The following is a 16,095-nucleotide window of genomic DNA, read 5'->3' as shown; positions in this document are numbered from 1 at the left end:
AATATAAGCCGGTAGCAAAGCTCGCGCGCAAAACGTCTCGCAGTTTCTTTTTCAAAAGTATCAAGTACCGCGGAAAGTTCTCGAGTTTCTTAAGAGAACGACAATAGAATGAATAAGATCTACGAAAAAAGAACGATGGGCCGAGTCTGATAATCCTAAGGTTAACAACGATACGTCTGAACCATCATCTCGCATCCAACCAAATGACAAAAATATTGATGTATGACGCTTGGTAACCTAGGGCAACGTGAAATGAAGATTGAACTGTGAAAACCACGATTTCAAAAAAGAAGAAACGACGAAAGTTTCTACCGAGCCTCATAATAGAGTATATCCCGATGGTCGACTGTAAATCCTCTCGTCAGTCTCGTTGATTAATTGCGCGGGACGATCGGCTACGATCCACTAAGGTATCGGCTAGACGAACGTGCAAACGAATGGGGAGGCGGCTGCGCGCAGCCCGTTTGATGGAAAACCTGTTTTCTCGTCGCCGCGACACGATCTGGTGTCTCCTTATGGTCGACTCGCCGCTGTTCGTGATTCGCTCGGAACAGGAGCGGGTAATATTATCAACAAATGAGGCTAACTGCATCCGGGGAGATGCAATTTCAAGCAAATGGTTCGTCCTCCGATTTTGACGTTAATTGGACGCTGTCTGGCCGTTTCGGGGAACGAATTACTTCGGAATTAACGCGAACGATTGCATCGCGATGCTTTCCGACACAGGCGCAAAAAATAGTTCGATTAACCGGAGGACAGTTAGTTCCCTGTCAACTATGATTCCTCGTTGACAATTATTAGAGTAAGGCGAGCGAAGGTGAATTTGTAAAATGGCGCACCGCGTCTGGCGTCGCGTGTCCTGCGGAGACGTCGAAGAGGAACGAAGACGAATGATAGTTCCGTCTCTGTAGCGGCGTGTTTCGTAAATTCCCGTCGCGAGGCGCGAGGTATTATTTTCCATGGCGGGACGCGACCACGCACACCGGCTGATTTTACGTGAATGGTACCCGAGACGCCGCTGCAAACACCGCTGTCAGAAGGACGATATTCAATCGACACGCTTGAGACGGAAGAGGAAGAGAAGGAGGAAGGGTGAGAAGATGGGCGCAGCCTCCTCCACGGTGGCTATCCGGGCTCCCTCTTCGAGGCAGGTTTACGACCAGCCAACGCAAACACGACACTTGGCCGCTAACTGGCCACCTAGCTACCGGTGACTAGCCTCTTCCTGCTGCTATCCTTGAGCCCTTGGAATCTAACCGTATTCACCGAGCCGCTTGAACCCACACTCGATGGCTAGGTGCTGTCGACAAACCCAGACGGGGGAAATTTTCATCGGACAATAGATGACGAATAAAGGTAATGCTAATGAATCGGAGGACTGAATCCCTCCTGAGGAGGAGTCGATACGATCGATAGTTAATTCTACCCAAGTATCCACTTCTAATTCTCCTGTTTCGTACTCGTTTCTTGAAACAAGGAATCTGTCAATCGACAAGAGCAGTGCCCCCATACCTCGAGAGGGTTAAATCGTTATGTTCGTGGGAAAAATTAAAGATTCAACCTCTAGATTATGTCGCGGCCGTCTCTAAATAACGTCCGCGACAGGTAACCATATTTATCGAAATACCACGCTCGCCACCCGGCGCAGCCCCGTACAATAGCGGAGTAAAGAGTAAATGATGTATTCTCCGCGAGGAACCGTGGTCGACCAGTACGTTGCGCGGGTCAGTGTCCGATATCTCATTCTCCCGGCTACGTTGCACGTATATACGTTCTGGGTACATGCGGTTTACCTCTTTCCCTGCCCCCTGCCGCCCCAGCCCCCTCTCTGTGTCTCTGGAATCGTGAACGGCAACGCTGAGAGGGAGGAGAAAGGAGAAGACGAAGAAGAAGAAGAAGAAGAAGAAGAAGATTTGCAGATGGTATCGGTCGTATTGCTCCGAAGACAGAAGTGGCTCTATACTCGCGGCTCGATATTGTTTAGAGATCGAGGAATGGAAAATCATTCGGTGACTGGCCGTGTTGCGGGGGTCAAGGTTCTGGACACGATGGTATCGCTTACGCGGACAGAGCAATTAAAGTATCGGGGAAACAAGACTGACTTCGATGGGTAATTAGAAGATCGACGGGCCCTCGGTACCGTAATAAGCGTTACAAGTTCCTCGTTGGTTGTTGCAAATCATCGCTTACCGATCCACGGAGCATCGTTTCTTCTGCGTATCCTCTAAACAACGTGTCTTCGCGATCTTTGATGGGTGAGCTTCGTTTTGCTCGATATAAGCGATTAAAGGCTTCGGATACTAAAGCTTCCGAGATGGAGCGGATAAGCGATCGAATGGTTGCAGAAAATAAAAATTCCGGGATCGGAGTAGGCGAGTGATTGAAAGGTTTCGAAGAATAAAGATCGGATATCTATTTATAAGTATTAAATGCAAGCGAATCTATTAAATTCCGCACCCTCGATATCGACCAATTTATTCGAAACAAAGAATGTAGATAAGAAACCTATGGAACGTGTTTTTCTTATGTAGAACACGACTCCGCGTGGCGCGGTAATTAGAGGATCGACGGTACCGTAATAGGGCTTGGAAGTTCCTGGATGTTATTGCAAATCATCGCTCGACGATACAGCGGGAGATTTTCCATAGCTATCGCGGCGTGCCGGCCGACTTAACACGGGAGAAACGACTGGCCAATTTTCGTCGCGAGCCAGAGCTTAGGAATACGACGAGTTTAACTGGCGGTAGATTACGCTTCGTGAATTACGGAAGATGTCAAGACGCTAAGGGACGCCTCGGGGAGTCAGGAAATCGATTACCGCGAAACGACGAATCCCGGGAGATATATATCCTCGGATGAAATACGACAGCGCAGAAATCGTTAAGGGTCTCGGAAACAAGCATATCGAGGAACAAGGAAGCTCGAGAGATTGAATCTGGAATTCAGACTGCTTTTCCACCACTCACCCATTTGTGATGCTTCGTTCTCGCATCTAAAAGACGACGCGATAATTAATCCGTTCCTTTTTCGTTAGTAACGCGTACATCGAATTTTCCTTTGTCCTCGAAAGAACGCGAGGACTCGAGTCGAGGTGAACAGTCGTTCGTCTTACCTGAAACAGAAAGAAAAACACCGGTTAGATCGGGTATCGCGTGGCCGCACGAACGTTTCAATTACGCTGCGCGATAAATATCACGCGGAACGAGGCACGCCTCGCCTGAACTCTCTTGGGAAACGCGTAAATCCGAGGGAAATGTCGCCGTAGCTCGTGGCTACACGCTCAGGCTTTCCAGCGCGAAAAATCCTTCGACCCTCTTGCTGCTCGCTCGAGCGTGGCCGCAACTTAGAGACGAGGAGGAAACCAGCACTTAATAATGCGATATTATTTGAAAATATGCCAAATTTTCGTGAAAATAATCGATTCTTCCCGAAGAGTATCGCTGGTAAAATAAACCTAGTTGGTTTTTACGTGTTTCGAAAAGCCCACGTTGCTTCCGACCCGATCGTAATTGCCGATAATAACAGTACCAGTGTCTTTTTCTAATTAAAATCGATCCAGGTTCCGCGTGCACGAAGATAGCGTGCGCGCCGGTATTCGTAACGCGGCGATAATCGATCGCGGTAGATCAACGGCAGCAATAATTAATTACCGCTGCGTCATAATTATTGCTTTCGCGGGCAATGCCTTTTTCGTCGTTGCTCGTAAACGTTATCCTCGTGCCGCGATACATACTTCATCGTAATTAATAGGCCAGAGACACATATGCTCGCGTGAAACGCATGGAGACTCGGGATAAACCGAAAAAACACGCTGCTAGACACTGTTATGCAGATTAAATTGATACCGTGTTGGCGTCGGCTCGTAAACTCGATTCTTTAATTAAAATATTGCCGGTTGATTGGCATGCTCTCTATAAAAGTACACCACGTTTGCCTCGAACGCTCTCTTCTATCTTTCAAAATAATTGAAATATCCAGATGATCAACATTGAGTGTATTAATTCAACGCGAGAGCATCTTCGCATCGGTGGGACTTTTCGTTCTTCGCTGTGGTCCAAATAAATTATCTTCGCGGTGTCGTGGACGTATTTAATTGAACGCGGAGAACAATACCTGGTCAGGTGGCGGTGGGACTAGACGCCGAGGCGACACAGTGGCTGTTATCGGCACTCGATAAGCCGCCTAAACGATTCGCGAGTTAGCGTCTCGTTGGAGCGTAACAGAGATAGCGTCGTTCTCCGCGTGTGGTCCATCGAGGGGCCCGGCGAACCTGTGGCTCCGACACCAAGCGAGAGGAGGAACAAGACGCTGACGGAGGAATACGACGTGGAAAGAAGGTGGAAGAGGATGGGACACGCGGACACTGCCATCTGACCCGTGAGCAAGGGCTGAGAGGGAGGAGGGAGCCTCGACCCTGCTGCCCCCCGTTGAGCATTATTACACATTTAACTAATTTCCTTGTCTCGTAAAGTATGGGAAGACACCACGGCGCCCGCAACATTCTCGCAAAGTCCCGCGCCGCCGTTATGGCACCTACGTATGCAGCCTGATTCGCGAATATAAAGTTCACGAACGGACGGACGACAGGGGAGAGTGGAACTCGTGGTTCCACGAATCACCCCAAGTGGGCGTTATGTCGCGCCTTTAATAGCGCGGTTTATCGATTCCCCTTTCATTACTTGTTTACGAGCCAGCTCGAATTCGTACGTCTTATTTAACCATCAGCTTATGAACACATGGCACGAAGGTTAGGCTAAGTACCAAATTAAACAACACCACGAATGCAGTCTGCGCCGATGAGGAATTTTGTAACATACTCTGACCTTTGACTCCAGTTTAGGCCCATTATTATTTCTCGGAATGTTTCACCGATGTCATCGTAGCCATTCATTCCAATTATCGTTTTCGTTTTTGGATCTATCTAACGACGTCAATTCGTAGACAGGACCTATCATCAGGTCGTAGACCTCACCCGAGCGACGCTCGTTAATTGTATCCAAAACGTAGTTAGCACCTCGGGAGCGTATGTTAATGCTCCATAAAGCACGGTTTGCCGCATTTGCAATTCAATCGAGGAGCCGGTAAATCCGCCGCGGGTTTCGAGAAAGATTCAATCTTTCGACGTGCGTTCGCAATTTGCAGTCGCACTTGGCAATGACGCGATTTCCAAACGATCGAAATGGAACATTAATTCTGAGCCTCGTTTCCGGTAACCCAGACGTAAATCAGGTATGGTGAACACCTCTCTTGAAAGATAAAAATAACGTTTATCGAATAGTTCGTACCAAATTTCAACGATGTATCTTTCAATTCACAACGTGCTCGTGACGCTGGTTTACCGGTAACTTTATGATACGTATTTTGACGTTGCGTGTCAGGGAGACAAGAAATTCGAGGAACACGAAGACGACCCTGAAAGAAACGACGGGATTAACCGCGACGGAGGAACGTATGTATCAGCCAGGGCTATCTCGTGATAATCTCATTGTCGTCTTCGACCGCTACAACGTCATTAAGGATAGTGGTGGAAAGCAAATATGAGACCGCGTCTCACGTTTCACGCTGCCTTGCTCGACGACAGTGTTCTTTTTCGCGCGCCGTCTCTCTTCTCTCCCTCGTGGCCATTCAACACCGCCATTCCTCTTCCAAAGGGTATAGCCAGATAAGGGGGTCGAACGTGCCCCTAAACCAAATTCGAAAGCTCAGCCAAAGAAAACAATACGCGGCAAGTTTCGAGTCTCCGTCGAAGAAAGTATTCCAAGTTCGACGAACAACCCCTCCGTAACTCGACTCTCCTGGTTCGCGAGGATGCTTAATTAAAAACTTTACGATACTCGCCGCAAACTTCCAGCGGCATTATTTTTCTCCTTTCGACGTGTTCCTGGATGCATCGAAGTCATAAGAACGGGACGCAGAAATAAACCCGTTCGCAGCTCGTAAAAAGTAAGCGAAACCAGAAAACGGGTTTGCATATACGCCCGGCGTGGAAGCGCCTTCGTCGGGTGTCGGTGTGTTTGCGAAAGGACAATGTTCGAAAATGGCCATTTTTGGTACTGGTTGCGAACCGAAACGTTTCAACGCGTCACGCGCACCCGCGCACGGTGGCAAATTATGCTTCCGAAGGACCCACGGCGGCGAGAAATTTTGAGAACACCATGTAAAGGGACAACGTAGCAAAGATACAGCTCGGGAATGCTGTCCACCTTTAGGTTCAGGTACAATTTCACGCAATGTAAAATTGCAATTTATTTCTTATAAAATCGAACGATTTAATTTTCTGACTTTTTCTTGATTCTCTAAATTCTCTAAATTTTTCTTAATTTTCTAAAATTTGTCACAGTCAGGCGATTGATTCGCAGAAAATAGTGGCGACGGGACGGGTCGAAAAGCAGGGACCGTTCGTTTCTGCGAACGGCGCTCCGCGATTTCAGGAATTTGAGGAAAAATGTAAAAAGGCTGGCGAGCAACGAGCCGCTGCGATTCGAGATTCAAGATCGCCACGGCCGCGATTCGTTGCCTCTCGACCCTCACGATCCTCTTTGGCAATTCACGCCGTTCGTATAACGATCGCGGTCCAGGAACAATGGCCGTTTACGGCTCAGGCTCCAGGGAACGCGAGAGCGTCGTGCCGAACCCGCGATTACGGGAACGCTTCGTATTTTATACCTTTGCATCGGAACGCGCTTAGGAATCCAGGAATCGCGTTCTAGAGAACCAATTACTCGTAACGGTTCGCCAAATCGACGGATTTCTGTTTTTCCTTTGCCACTTGCGCGAGTACGCGATTCCTTCCTCCAACGCCCTTTTTCTTTTTTGAGCCAATGTTTTCTGGACGTGACTTATAAAACACACAAAAAATATAAGTACACGAAATGTATTCCCGTAACCGTTTGATTTGAGAAATCCTGCCCTAGAGTAAGATAGAACAATGGCTATCCGAATGGACATCTGATAGAAAAATTGTACGGAATACTGCCTGGCCCTTCCGGGGGCCTGATGATACGATCGCGTAATGATGATTGCTTCGAGGAAATATGTTTTTTCACAGCAACACGCACAACAGGCCGAGCCGACAATAAAAACTCGGATGTCCCTGTGTGCGCGCGAACAGACGGACTTCGAAATCGTAATTTTAACGATTCCAACGCTCCCACAGTGCCTAGTTTACGCGCGACCGACCAAATTACGGGGTTCCGGTGCTCGCAAGAAAGTCATTCCATTCCGGTACCGAAATCCGAGCCGGAGAAACGAGGCTGCTCGAAAAAATCGCTGAAATAATCGGCGATCGCTCGAAACGCTTTCACAGAATTTTCGGCGAACGTTCGGAGCACTTAAAAAAAAAAAAGAAATTTTATTTGTGCCTTATTCTTTCACGAGAAACGTCGGCCGAGGATCTGGAATGTTAAGAGTAAGAAACTGTTGCTAAAATACAAAAGTACGAAACAACTAGTTTAAAAATCGATGGATGCGTTGTTCTGGACCTCCCGATTGCTGCTTTTATTTATACGAAATCGACGATCGTGCTCGTGGATCGAGAATTTTATTTGGTCGACAAGCGCTCCCCGGTGTTCTTATTTTGCCCTCGCGCGCGCGTCCGTTGCCGAATTATAAGTTTTCCGCGGCGCAACGCGGCCCAGCAATTTGAGAGGAATAATTGCGGGGCACAAAAAAATATGACCGTTCGCCGAAACAAAACAGAGGAAGACGGAGACGCGCCCCGGGAGAAAAAGAGAGAAGGTAACCGGTGAGGTTACGTACAGATGCCGGAGTTTGCCAGCATGTCATTGTTGGTCGCCCCGGGCGAAAACGAGAATTCAACCGGAACGTCTCCCCTCCGCTCTTTCCTGCAGTTGTTTCGCCGTTGGTGGGACTTTCGTTCGATCAAAACAATCCTCCGATACGCGTCTCGCACGATGATCAAAAATCAAGATCGATTATCGATATACGAAGCAGGACAAAAAATATTTTCTGTCGAATCCGGTCGACCAGATTTCACGAAAAATCAGTCGGTAAAGAATTTTTAAAGAAATAAATGCTACCAGCCATGTCCTGTTTCCCGAACAACTATTCGCTCGTGTTAAGGAAACGTAAATAGAGACCTCGTTTCCTCAGCGGAACGCTCCGGTCTCGTAATTGCGCGCTCAGCTTTTCCCAAGAAAAAGATGAGAACCATAGCCGGAGAAAACCGGCGCACGGTAGCGAGAGAGGCTATTCGTTTCAATGAAATACATCCACGCGTCAAGCGACGAAGGAAATAATATCGTTTGCGCGGCTGAAAGTCGCGCAGTAACGACGACAGCTCCTCGATCATCGCTGAACGCGAGCAGGTTCTCTGCATACGCTTGTCGGGATTCCTATAGATATTTATCGGCTTTAATGTGGACAAGGGACCTTTCGCTGTCGCTTTCGCGACCAGCTCGCGAATCCCAATCGAACGAGAGCCTCCTAAAGGACGAACACGAGCGCTTCCTCTGTTCCACGACCGCGGCTGCCACTGGATGCGGCGGCGAATAGCGAGAATCGGCGAGAAATGCTGGGAACCGGGTCACCGCTTCGAAACCCTGTGGCCACTTTCCCCGGATCGATAGGCGATCGGAGCAAAAGCTAAAACGGTGTTACGCGAACGACGCCACGAGTAGAATTATTTGAGTTTCGGGGAAATACGTCCCTAGGAGTTGGCATGGTTCAGGCGAAGAAAGGAACTCGCTCCAAGTTATCCCTTTTGGGATGTTTATAATAGTGCGAGACAGTAGAGCGAATGGGACACCCCCGAGAGTTACTCTGCCTCGGTGAAGCAAAATCGGTACTGGTCCGCTACGTCTGAACCGGCGAGTATGAACGTGGCAACGGGGAAATTTTGTGGTAAGGTGGACGGTAACTGAAAAGAAAATTGTTTCGACGGTCACGAGCCGGCAAGGATGATCCAGACTGATACGTGCTGGCGCGTACCGAGCGTATCCGGTTCGCCTTTGGCTCTCGGAGGAGTTCGAGTTTCGAGCCGGGGGGAAACGCAGAGCGAGACGCCATGGAAGCCGGCGGCTGGCCGCGAAATGCAACTTTAAAAGGACGGTAGACAAATGAGCAGAGCGTTCTACATAGATCCCTTCGAGAAGATTGGATCGAGTTTCTCGCGTCGTGAGAGAAAAGAGTAGCGACGAGGAGAGGAAGAGGCGGGCTTCTCGCCACCCTTGCTCGCTCGCTCCGCCAGCCGCGAAACCGAACCGAGACGAGGCGAGCCGGAGAAAGAACAAGGGAGGGAAAAGAAAAGCACGATCTTTCTTCTCGCGAGAGCTCCGGAATATCTGCGCAGGCCTATTATGCGAGAGTGATAAATCGACGGGCAAGGCCGTCGGGAATCTCGATAAGGCGCATCCCTCTCCGCCGTCCTCCCGGAGCGCAGTCGGCGCCCTTCGTCTTCCTCAAACTCATCCCAAAGCCCGAGGTCGTTTAAACTATCGACCATCATCGTCCATCCACCACGGAGTTCTTCGCGCTGTTCTCGCCAGACGAACGGCGATCCTTAACGCGTTGCTTCGATCTCCCGGTTCTCCACTACCAAAGACATCCCGATTGGTTCTGGACTAACTAACTAACTAACTAACTAACTAACTAACTAACTAACTAAATAACGTCTCGAGTCCGTTCAGCTTGGAGAACCTTGCAAGAAACTTCCTAAAATTTCTGAGCACTCTTCGGTCCCGTTCAGTCGGTTATCCGCGCTCAGATAGCCGGCGGACGATAGCAACCCTTCGGATCTCCACGACTGAGACGTATCGCCGTGATCTCGAGTAGAAGTCGCAAGGATGGCGGACAGAAGCGGATGAACGATCGTCATAACGGGTCCCATCGCGAGGGAAGCCACGGAAACGGGAAAAGTGGCGAGATAAGGGGCCCGACGCGAATGGTCCCGGAATCTCTGCAGACGTCGTGGGTCACGGTGCGCGCGAGTTACTTGTGTAACTCGAAACGACGAACCCGGAGCTGCCCGTTACTACGAGACCCCTGTTTGCTCTCTCCTCGCTTTCCTACGTACTTCTTTTCCTCTCGTCATTCCTCTTTGCCACTAAATGTGCCGTTACGCCGCGCGAACCCGACCAAGGTAGCCTGCGAAGGTAACGAGCACCGATGCAAAACGTATTGCAGGGCCGGGTCGATTACTTAGGATCAACTCGCGGAGGATACCTGTCCTGGCTTCAGCATCTTGAAAATGTAGGCGGAATGCGAGGGGTGGAGGTGAAAGTGTGAGAGGGTGCATGGTTAGCCCAGGGGCTGAATAAGTCCTTGCTCTGCTTATAGTACTCTTGCACCGTTGTGCTTTTATGCTTAAACCTTCAAAAATTCTGTTTCATCGAGTAATTATCGGGCGTTCCTCGTGTCACAGAATCTTCGAGCATTCTCCCTCGAGTAATAGAAATTCTAGCATAGGCGACACGTTCGACGGGAAAACGAGAGGCCTCGCGGAAAGGAGGAATGAGAAGGAATGGAATGAGGAAGAAGAAACGAGAGCCTCGTCGTATCGCGGGGTGAAAGAGAGTTGGTGTGTGGGAGAGAAAGACGGACGGACAGGAGACAAAGAGAGGAAAGCGACAGAGTTACAAACAAATACACGGGGAGATACACGAGAGCAAGGATCTCCCTCCTTTCTAGTATCTCCAGCGCAACCTTTGCCGGCGCTCGAGTTCCCGGGTGAATGCAAATGAGACAACCGGGTACCGGTTAACCACCGCTGCCACCGGAGAAGACGTTGGACCATATCCATCCTTCGCAGCCGTGCGCTCGGGGACGATCGATGACGTTTTCGCGCAAGAATCCACGCCGTGCCCTCTGAAGACACTCTCGATACTGATTTTTTGATCCCTCCAAACCTCGCCTTCGAGATCCACCCTCTTCTTAGACGCGATACTTGTTTCTCCGAAAGCACCAAAGAGACTCTTGGAGGAATACCGACGTTCGGATCGTGAGAACCTTTAGATTTCGCGAAACGGTACAATGGAGGAGACGGTCGCGCGCTCACGCGGATAGGATTCGCGCGGTCAAACCGAAGGAAGCGTCCGAGCGGCTCGCGTATCCTTCTCGCGACGTCGCGAGCAGAGAGCTCCTGGCTGCGCTGGCACCAACCACCGTCCCCAGGAACTTTATGGCTCATGAATGAAACATGGGCTTAACCGTATATTCGCGAGGATACGTGTTGCAACGGTGGCTTAATGTATGCCGCGATCGCGAAAAATGGCGAACCGATAAATGGAATTAAGGCGGGGGCCCCGTGCGCCTCGGTCTTTGTGGGCTGCTCGATATCACGAACACGGACGCCGAAGCGGAGTCGCTGCGAGGCCGATTCCACACCAGCTCTCGGCCGAAAGATTTCGCGATCGCGACGGGGAAACGCGTCCCGAGCGAAATCGGGTGAAAGGGACCCGAGACGAATCACGACAATGAGCGAATAACAAGAAACGGTGCATTCGCCGGGTACGTTTCCGGGCATCGGGGAGATTTGTTGCCTCTCGAATCCCGTTCGTCTGGCTGAGACTCCCAGGCGCGAAAAGACGACGCAAATCCATTAACCCGGGGAGGACTTCCAGGGGTCTCGAGTGACCCGCATTTCTACGGTATTTATCAGTTACTTCGCTTTCTCCGTTTGCGTAATCCTACTTCATTTTTTACATGTTTTACATTTACCCAGCTTTACTTCTCTTCCTTGATCAAATTATCGATGACAGCGTGCGAAGATTTCTGGTCTTAAATTATATAAAAGAAAAAGTCGTCGGCTTCTCACGCGAATTGACGCGTGACGATTACGCGATGCGTGGCAACGAACATGTACAGACTTATAACCAGATTACAGATAGTATGCACTTACAGCGTGCGTAGATATGAAAAATATATGCAAAACGTATGCAAAGTACATGCACTTATGCAAAACGTAACATTAAAATTATTATATCTATTTATTGAATATTTATCTACGCACTTTTGCACGTCTTGTATTAGAACACGCTATAAATGCATCACATCCGCAGTTCAGTTATAATCATTCGCGCGACGCGACGGGGTGGACACACGAGTACGCCTCGATCGCGTAGGTTGAAACTCCGATAATCGACCAGTGCCCGAGGGATGAACTCTCTGAACTCCACTAACACCTCAACGGGGACTTACGTAACGTGCATCGCAATTCCGTGTTTCGCTTATGGTGGCGAAAAATTGAATTAACGAAAAAGACGAACAAAATAAAAAATAATCAAACTTCCAGAAGCGACGTTACGAAAATGCCTCCAAGTTTCGAGTTGGTATTGTTGAATTCTCCGAGTGCAAAGGGTTAAAACGCATATTTTTCCGAGGCGCGAACAGAGCTACCGAAACGGCGCGTGGTGGCACGACTGTAAAAAGTAGCCAACGTTAAGTTTGATCGGTCCCCTAAAAATACAGAAGGAATCAGGCATAAGGTTAAATAGGAGGCGCAGGGACGACCTCTGATCCACCATGGAACCGTGTGTCCTCGAGCGTCGTAAAAAGCACGGCCAGAAACCCTCTCGCCTCGGCCCATTTAACCGTTTAATGGCGGGTCAAGCGGCAATAACGCCGCCGAATAATCATAAAAATGAGGTTGGTAGCTGCACGGAACCCCCCGTCGCGTTCGTAGCGCCGCGTTAACGTCCTCCACGGTGACGACGTATCTTATGCGAGACCTTCGCGGGGGCCTGCAACCGTTCGACTCCTCGAACACAGATTCCATGTTAAACTGTGCTCGAACCTTCTCCCGAAATTTACGCTCATTGACTTTTGTTCGCTACTTTTTGGTCGCTGTCGCGTGTCGTTCGGCTCCCTCGGATTGAATCACGAATCAAGCATCTCGAAGCAAGTCACCTGTCGTCAAAAATTGCACCTATCTCGGTTACAAGTCCACAAGATACTGTTATTCTTGGACTTGGCATTCTTCCGGAAAGCAATTTGCATGTTCTACGCCACTGTTCATCGTCATAGAACGTAGCACGTCTGTTTCCTTTTGTATGATGCACCGAAGACATTATTATTGTATAGTTGCTAGCTGCATCGCGCGATTCTTTTCCATGCCTTTTGTCTTTACCACCAACGAAGACGGGGATGAGGAATAGGAAGGACAAAAGAGCAGCGGGCCGAGGAGAAACGAAGCGTGGTCGTGGCTGCAGCACGCGGTGGGCCAGGAAAATCACGCTCGACCCTCGGCCGTGACCCGTCGGGTCTCGCGGTAGCGGGAACGCTACTTTAGAGTAGCGGAATCACTTTTTGCTTCGCGGTCTCGGGTGCTACGATCGTTTAAAAATTGTTTGGTATCATTTAAGCAGCACATACAAGTTGAGATCAGTGACGAACTTAGAAGTCCTTCCGTTTCACCGGCTTCGTTAAGGAAGTAGATAATTTTTTATCAGACCTCTGGTACCGGACTCGTTCATACGGACCATTTGCGACGATAACCAGAAGTATCGATCGAAAGAGGAAGAGGAAGCAACAGAGGATGGGACAGAGTACTACCCGAGGGCCCTACAGCGGTGCAGTGCGTTCGAACGCGGTGCTCCCGATGATTGGCTCGATTTAATAAGCATATCACGAAACTCTATGATTACGAAAGATCGCGAAAGCGTCGGGCGTCGAGCACGGGTGATCTTTATTTCCAATTGGATCCACGCCGTATCGGGACGGCTTCTCTTAATTGACGGAATGCCGTAGGGGAAAGAGATTGGTGGGTGGGATCGGGGAGGGTCTGGGCCGCATGGGAATTATTTTTAATAAGGAGCCTCGTTCTCCGCACCCTCGATCCTCTCCACCTAGTGTCTCCCCTCTGCTGAAAATATGGCACCCCCTGTGTCGATACCATCTCGTCAATTTTGTTGGAAAATCGAGTGTGGTATCGATGCTTTTTACATAGACACTCGAGTATCTACCAATGCTTACGAAATCTCAGAAACTGAACAATCGAGAATTTTCAACCCTTCGGCATCCGCTGGTCCCCTGATCCCCCGTCAGGGGACAGAAGGCTGCGTTCTCGAAGGGGTAGCTCTATAATCATAATTTAGCCATAATTACATTTATGACCCACTTTGCCCTCGTAAATTGTCCACGAAGATCGGGGCCCTTGGTCGTCGTTATTACGCGCCTCGGATACCACGGTCGATCCTCCCAAATCACTTTTTTCTTCCCCTCGTTCCTCCTCCTCCTCCTGCTCCTGCCTCTCCCATCCTCGTTTCCCTCTCCGTCTGGCAGCGTACTCGCCGTCGTCGTCGTCGACAGCGGCGTCTTCGTCCTCTTTTCGACCATCCGAGGTTATTAAGATCGTGATTGGAAGAAGCGAATGGCTCGGTTCGTCGGGCGATGCGAGTTCAGCCACCCCGGGTAATCGAGAACGGTGATAATCCGAGCGCAAGGAGAAACGATGAATTCCAGGTATCGATCTCTTTCCGAGGAACGCCAATATTCCGCCGAAAATTAGCGCTCGGAGCTTGTTTACGGAGGCCTTGCGGTCGAGCCAGCCGCAAAACGTTTCGGTTAATCGAGGCCCCTTCCGTTTCTCGCACCGTGACGCTATTATCCGTACAGTCCCGCGCGCGAGAGACTCGATAGCTTCTCCGAAACGCAAGCGAGACCAAGATGCGTCGAAAAAACTCGCGAAAGTAGGTTTATAAGCAACGGTGGGGTAACCTGGACTTGCGGTGGTCATCGTTGTTCTCGAAGAAACGGCCTACATCCTTCGATTAGGGAAAAGAACCTTCTTCCATGTCCACACTTATCCACCAGTGCGAGGCTTCCGATCTTCAATGGCGACACTTTAATAGTTATGCCGTACGGATGTTTAAAATATCGTTGCTCCTACTTAGACAATTTTGTAGTGTAGGAAATAGTTGCTGCACTTCCTCCACTGATGATCCCATCACCTGTCGATGCACGAAGCGGATTCTTTGCCCATCGATTGTACATTCCTGCGTAACAGAGTGCAACTCCGCCGCGGTTAGGACAAGCGAAGCGAAACTGGTCTTCCGGCACCGTGCTCCAAAATCGTTCTAGAAAGTCCGGGAAGGTACGAGTCCCGAATCGATGAACATTTAGCGAAACGAAGCGGTGCACCGACATCCGGTGGATCGAGGGAACGGAAATCGGCGCGTACGTTGTCGTCGTCGACTGGAGAGGTCAAGACACTCGAGGAGCGAACAGCGCGGCGAGGGGACGACGAGACGAGGCGGTTTCAGGATCGATCTTGGTGCACGAAGAGAGAATTCGTCGATCTTGCCGGAAACGGTGGGGGCTTGTTTTCGTGGTGAGCAAAAGCGGAGGTAGGAGTGGACGCATTCCTGCAGCGATGAGACGCGGTGCCATTGGCTCCTGGGACGCGGAGCGTCACACCGGTTGGCCGCCTTAATAATATGGTACGGCAGCCCAGCCAGCGCCGACGACTACCACTGCCTGCCTGCCTACCTACCTCCTGCGTTCCTCTCGACTTACCTACAGGAGGTTGTTGCCGCATGGTTGTTGTACTCATACCTATCGACTACCCGCTCGTTACCTTGCCCCCACGACCAACGTTGCGAGCCTCGTCTTTCCCCATCGACAGCAGCCGTTCACCTCCACCGAAAACGCCCTGCGTAATTTCAACCTTCGTAAACGATTCCTTTTTCCCCTCGGAGGACATCTTCGCCGCCACCGAGTCGCGAGAGTGGATTGAAAACTTCGCGACGGAATGTATCGAACACTTGTTTCTCTCACTATGTTTGCTCCATCGATATTTCAATGACTCGGTACAGTAGTACTTGGCACCAACCGACCGAAAAAGAAATGCCGAGGATCGGAGCCATCGGTCTAGTACCGTCTACCTAAGTATCGGTCTCTATCCTCGAAATTTTCATTCCTGTTGGCGAGTAACAGCCACGGCAGGATCAAAGGATGTAGCAGTCGCGGAGGATGACGCGATCGCTTCCTGATCGGTGCCCGATGGAACGTGACTCGTTTGCAAAGGACCGCGGCTTCGGAAAAAAAAGTGAGAGGAAGACATTAGGCATTTCTCGCCTCTCGAATCTCGAGCGGCCATGGACGAATTCGCTCAAATTTCGTAGTCCGACTTATGATTAG

At 49.9% G+C, this 16,095-nt stretch overlaps 1 protein-coding gene across 1 annotated transcript in view; it reads right to left on the bottom strand.

Moving 5' to 3' along the window:
- The window catches only part of LOC128877548 (protein dachsous), a 126,791-nt gene extending 111,298 nt beyond the window's left edge, over window positions 1–15,493 (bottom strand). The window contains exons 1-2 of the mRNA XM_054124936.1: window positions 15,472–15,493; window positions 14,075–14,280 (exon numbers count right to left, since the gene is read on the bottom strand). Coding sequence (XP_053980911.1) covers window positions 14,075–14,280; window positions 15,472–15,493 — 228 coding nt within the window. The remainder of the gene's footprint in view (window positions 1–14,074; window positions 14,281–15,471) is intronic.
- Between the last annotated feature and the right edge of the window lie 602 nt (window positions 15,494–16,095).

The sequence above is a fragment of the Hylaeus volcanicus genome, chromosome 5 (assembly GCF_026283585.1).
Source record: "Hylaeus volcanicus isolate JK05 chromosome 5, UHH_iyHylVolc1.0_haploid, whole genome shotgun sequence".
NCBI classification, from domain to species: Eukaryota; Metazoa; Arthropoda; class Insecta; order Hymenoptera; family Colletidae; genus Hylaeus; species Hylaeus volcanicus.
Note: the sequence above shows the minus strand (reverse complement) of the source record. Positions and strands in the feature narration are given on the sequence as shown.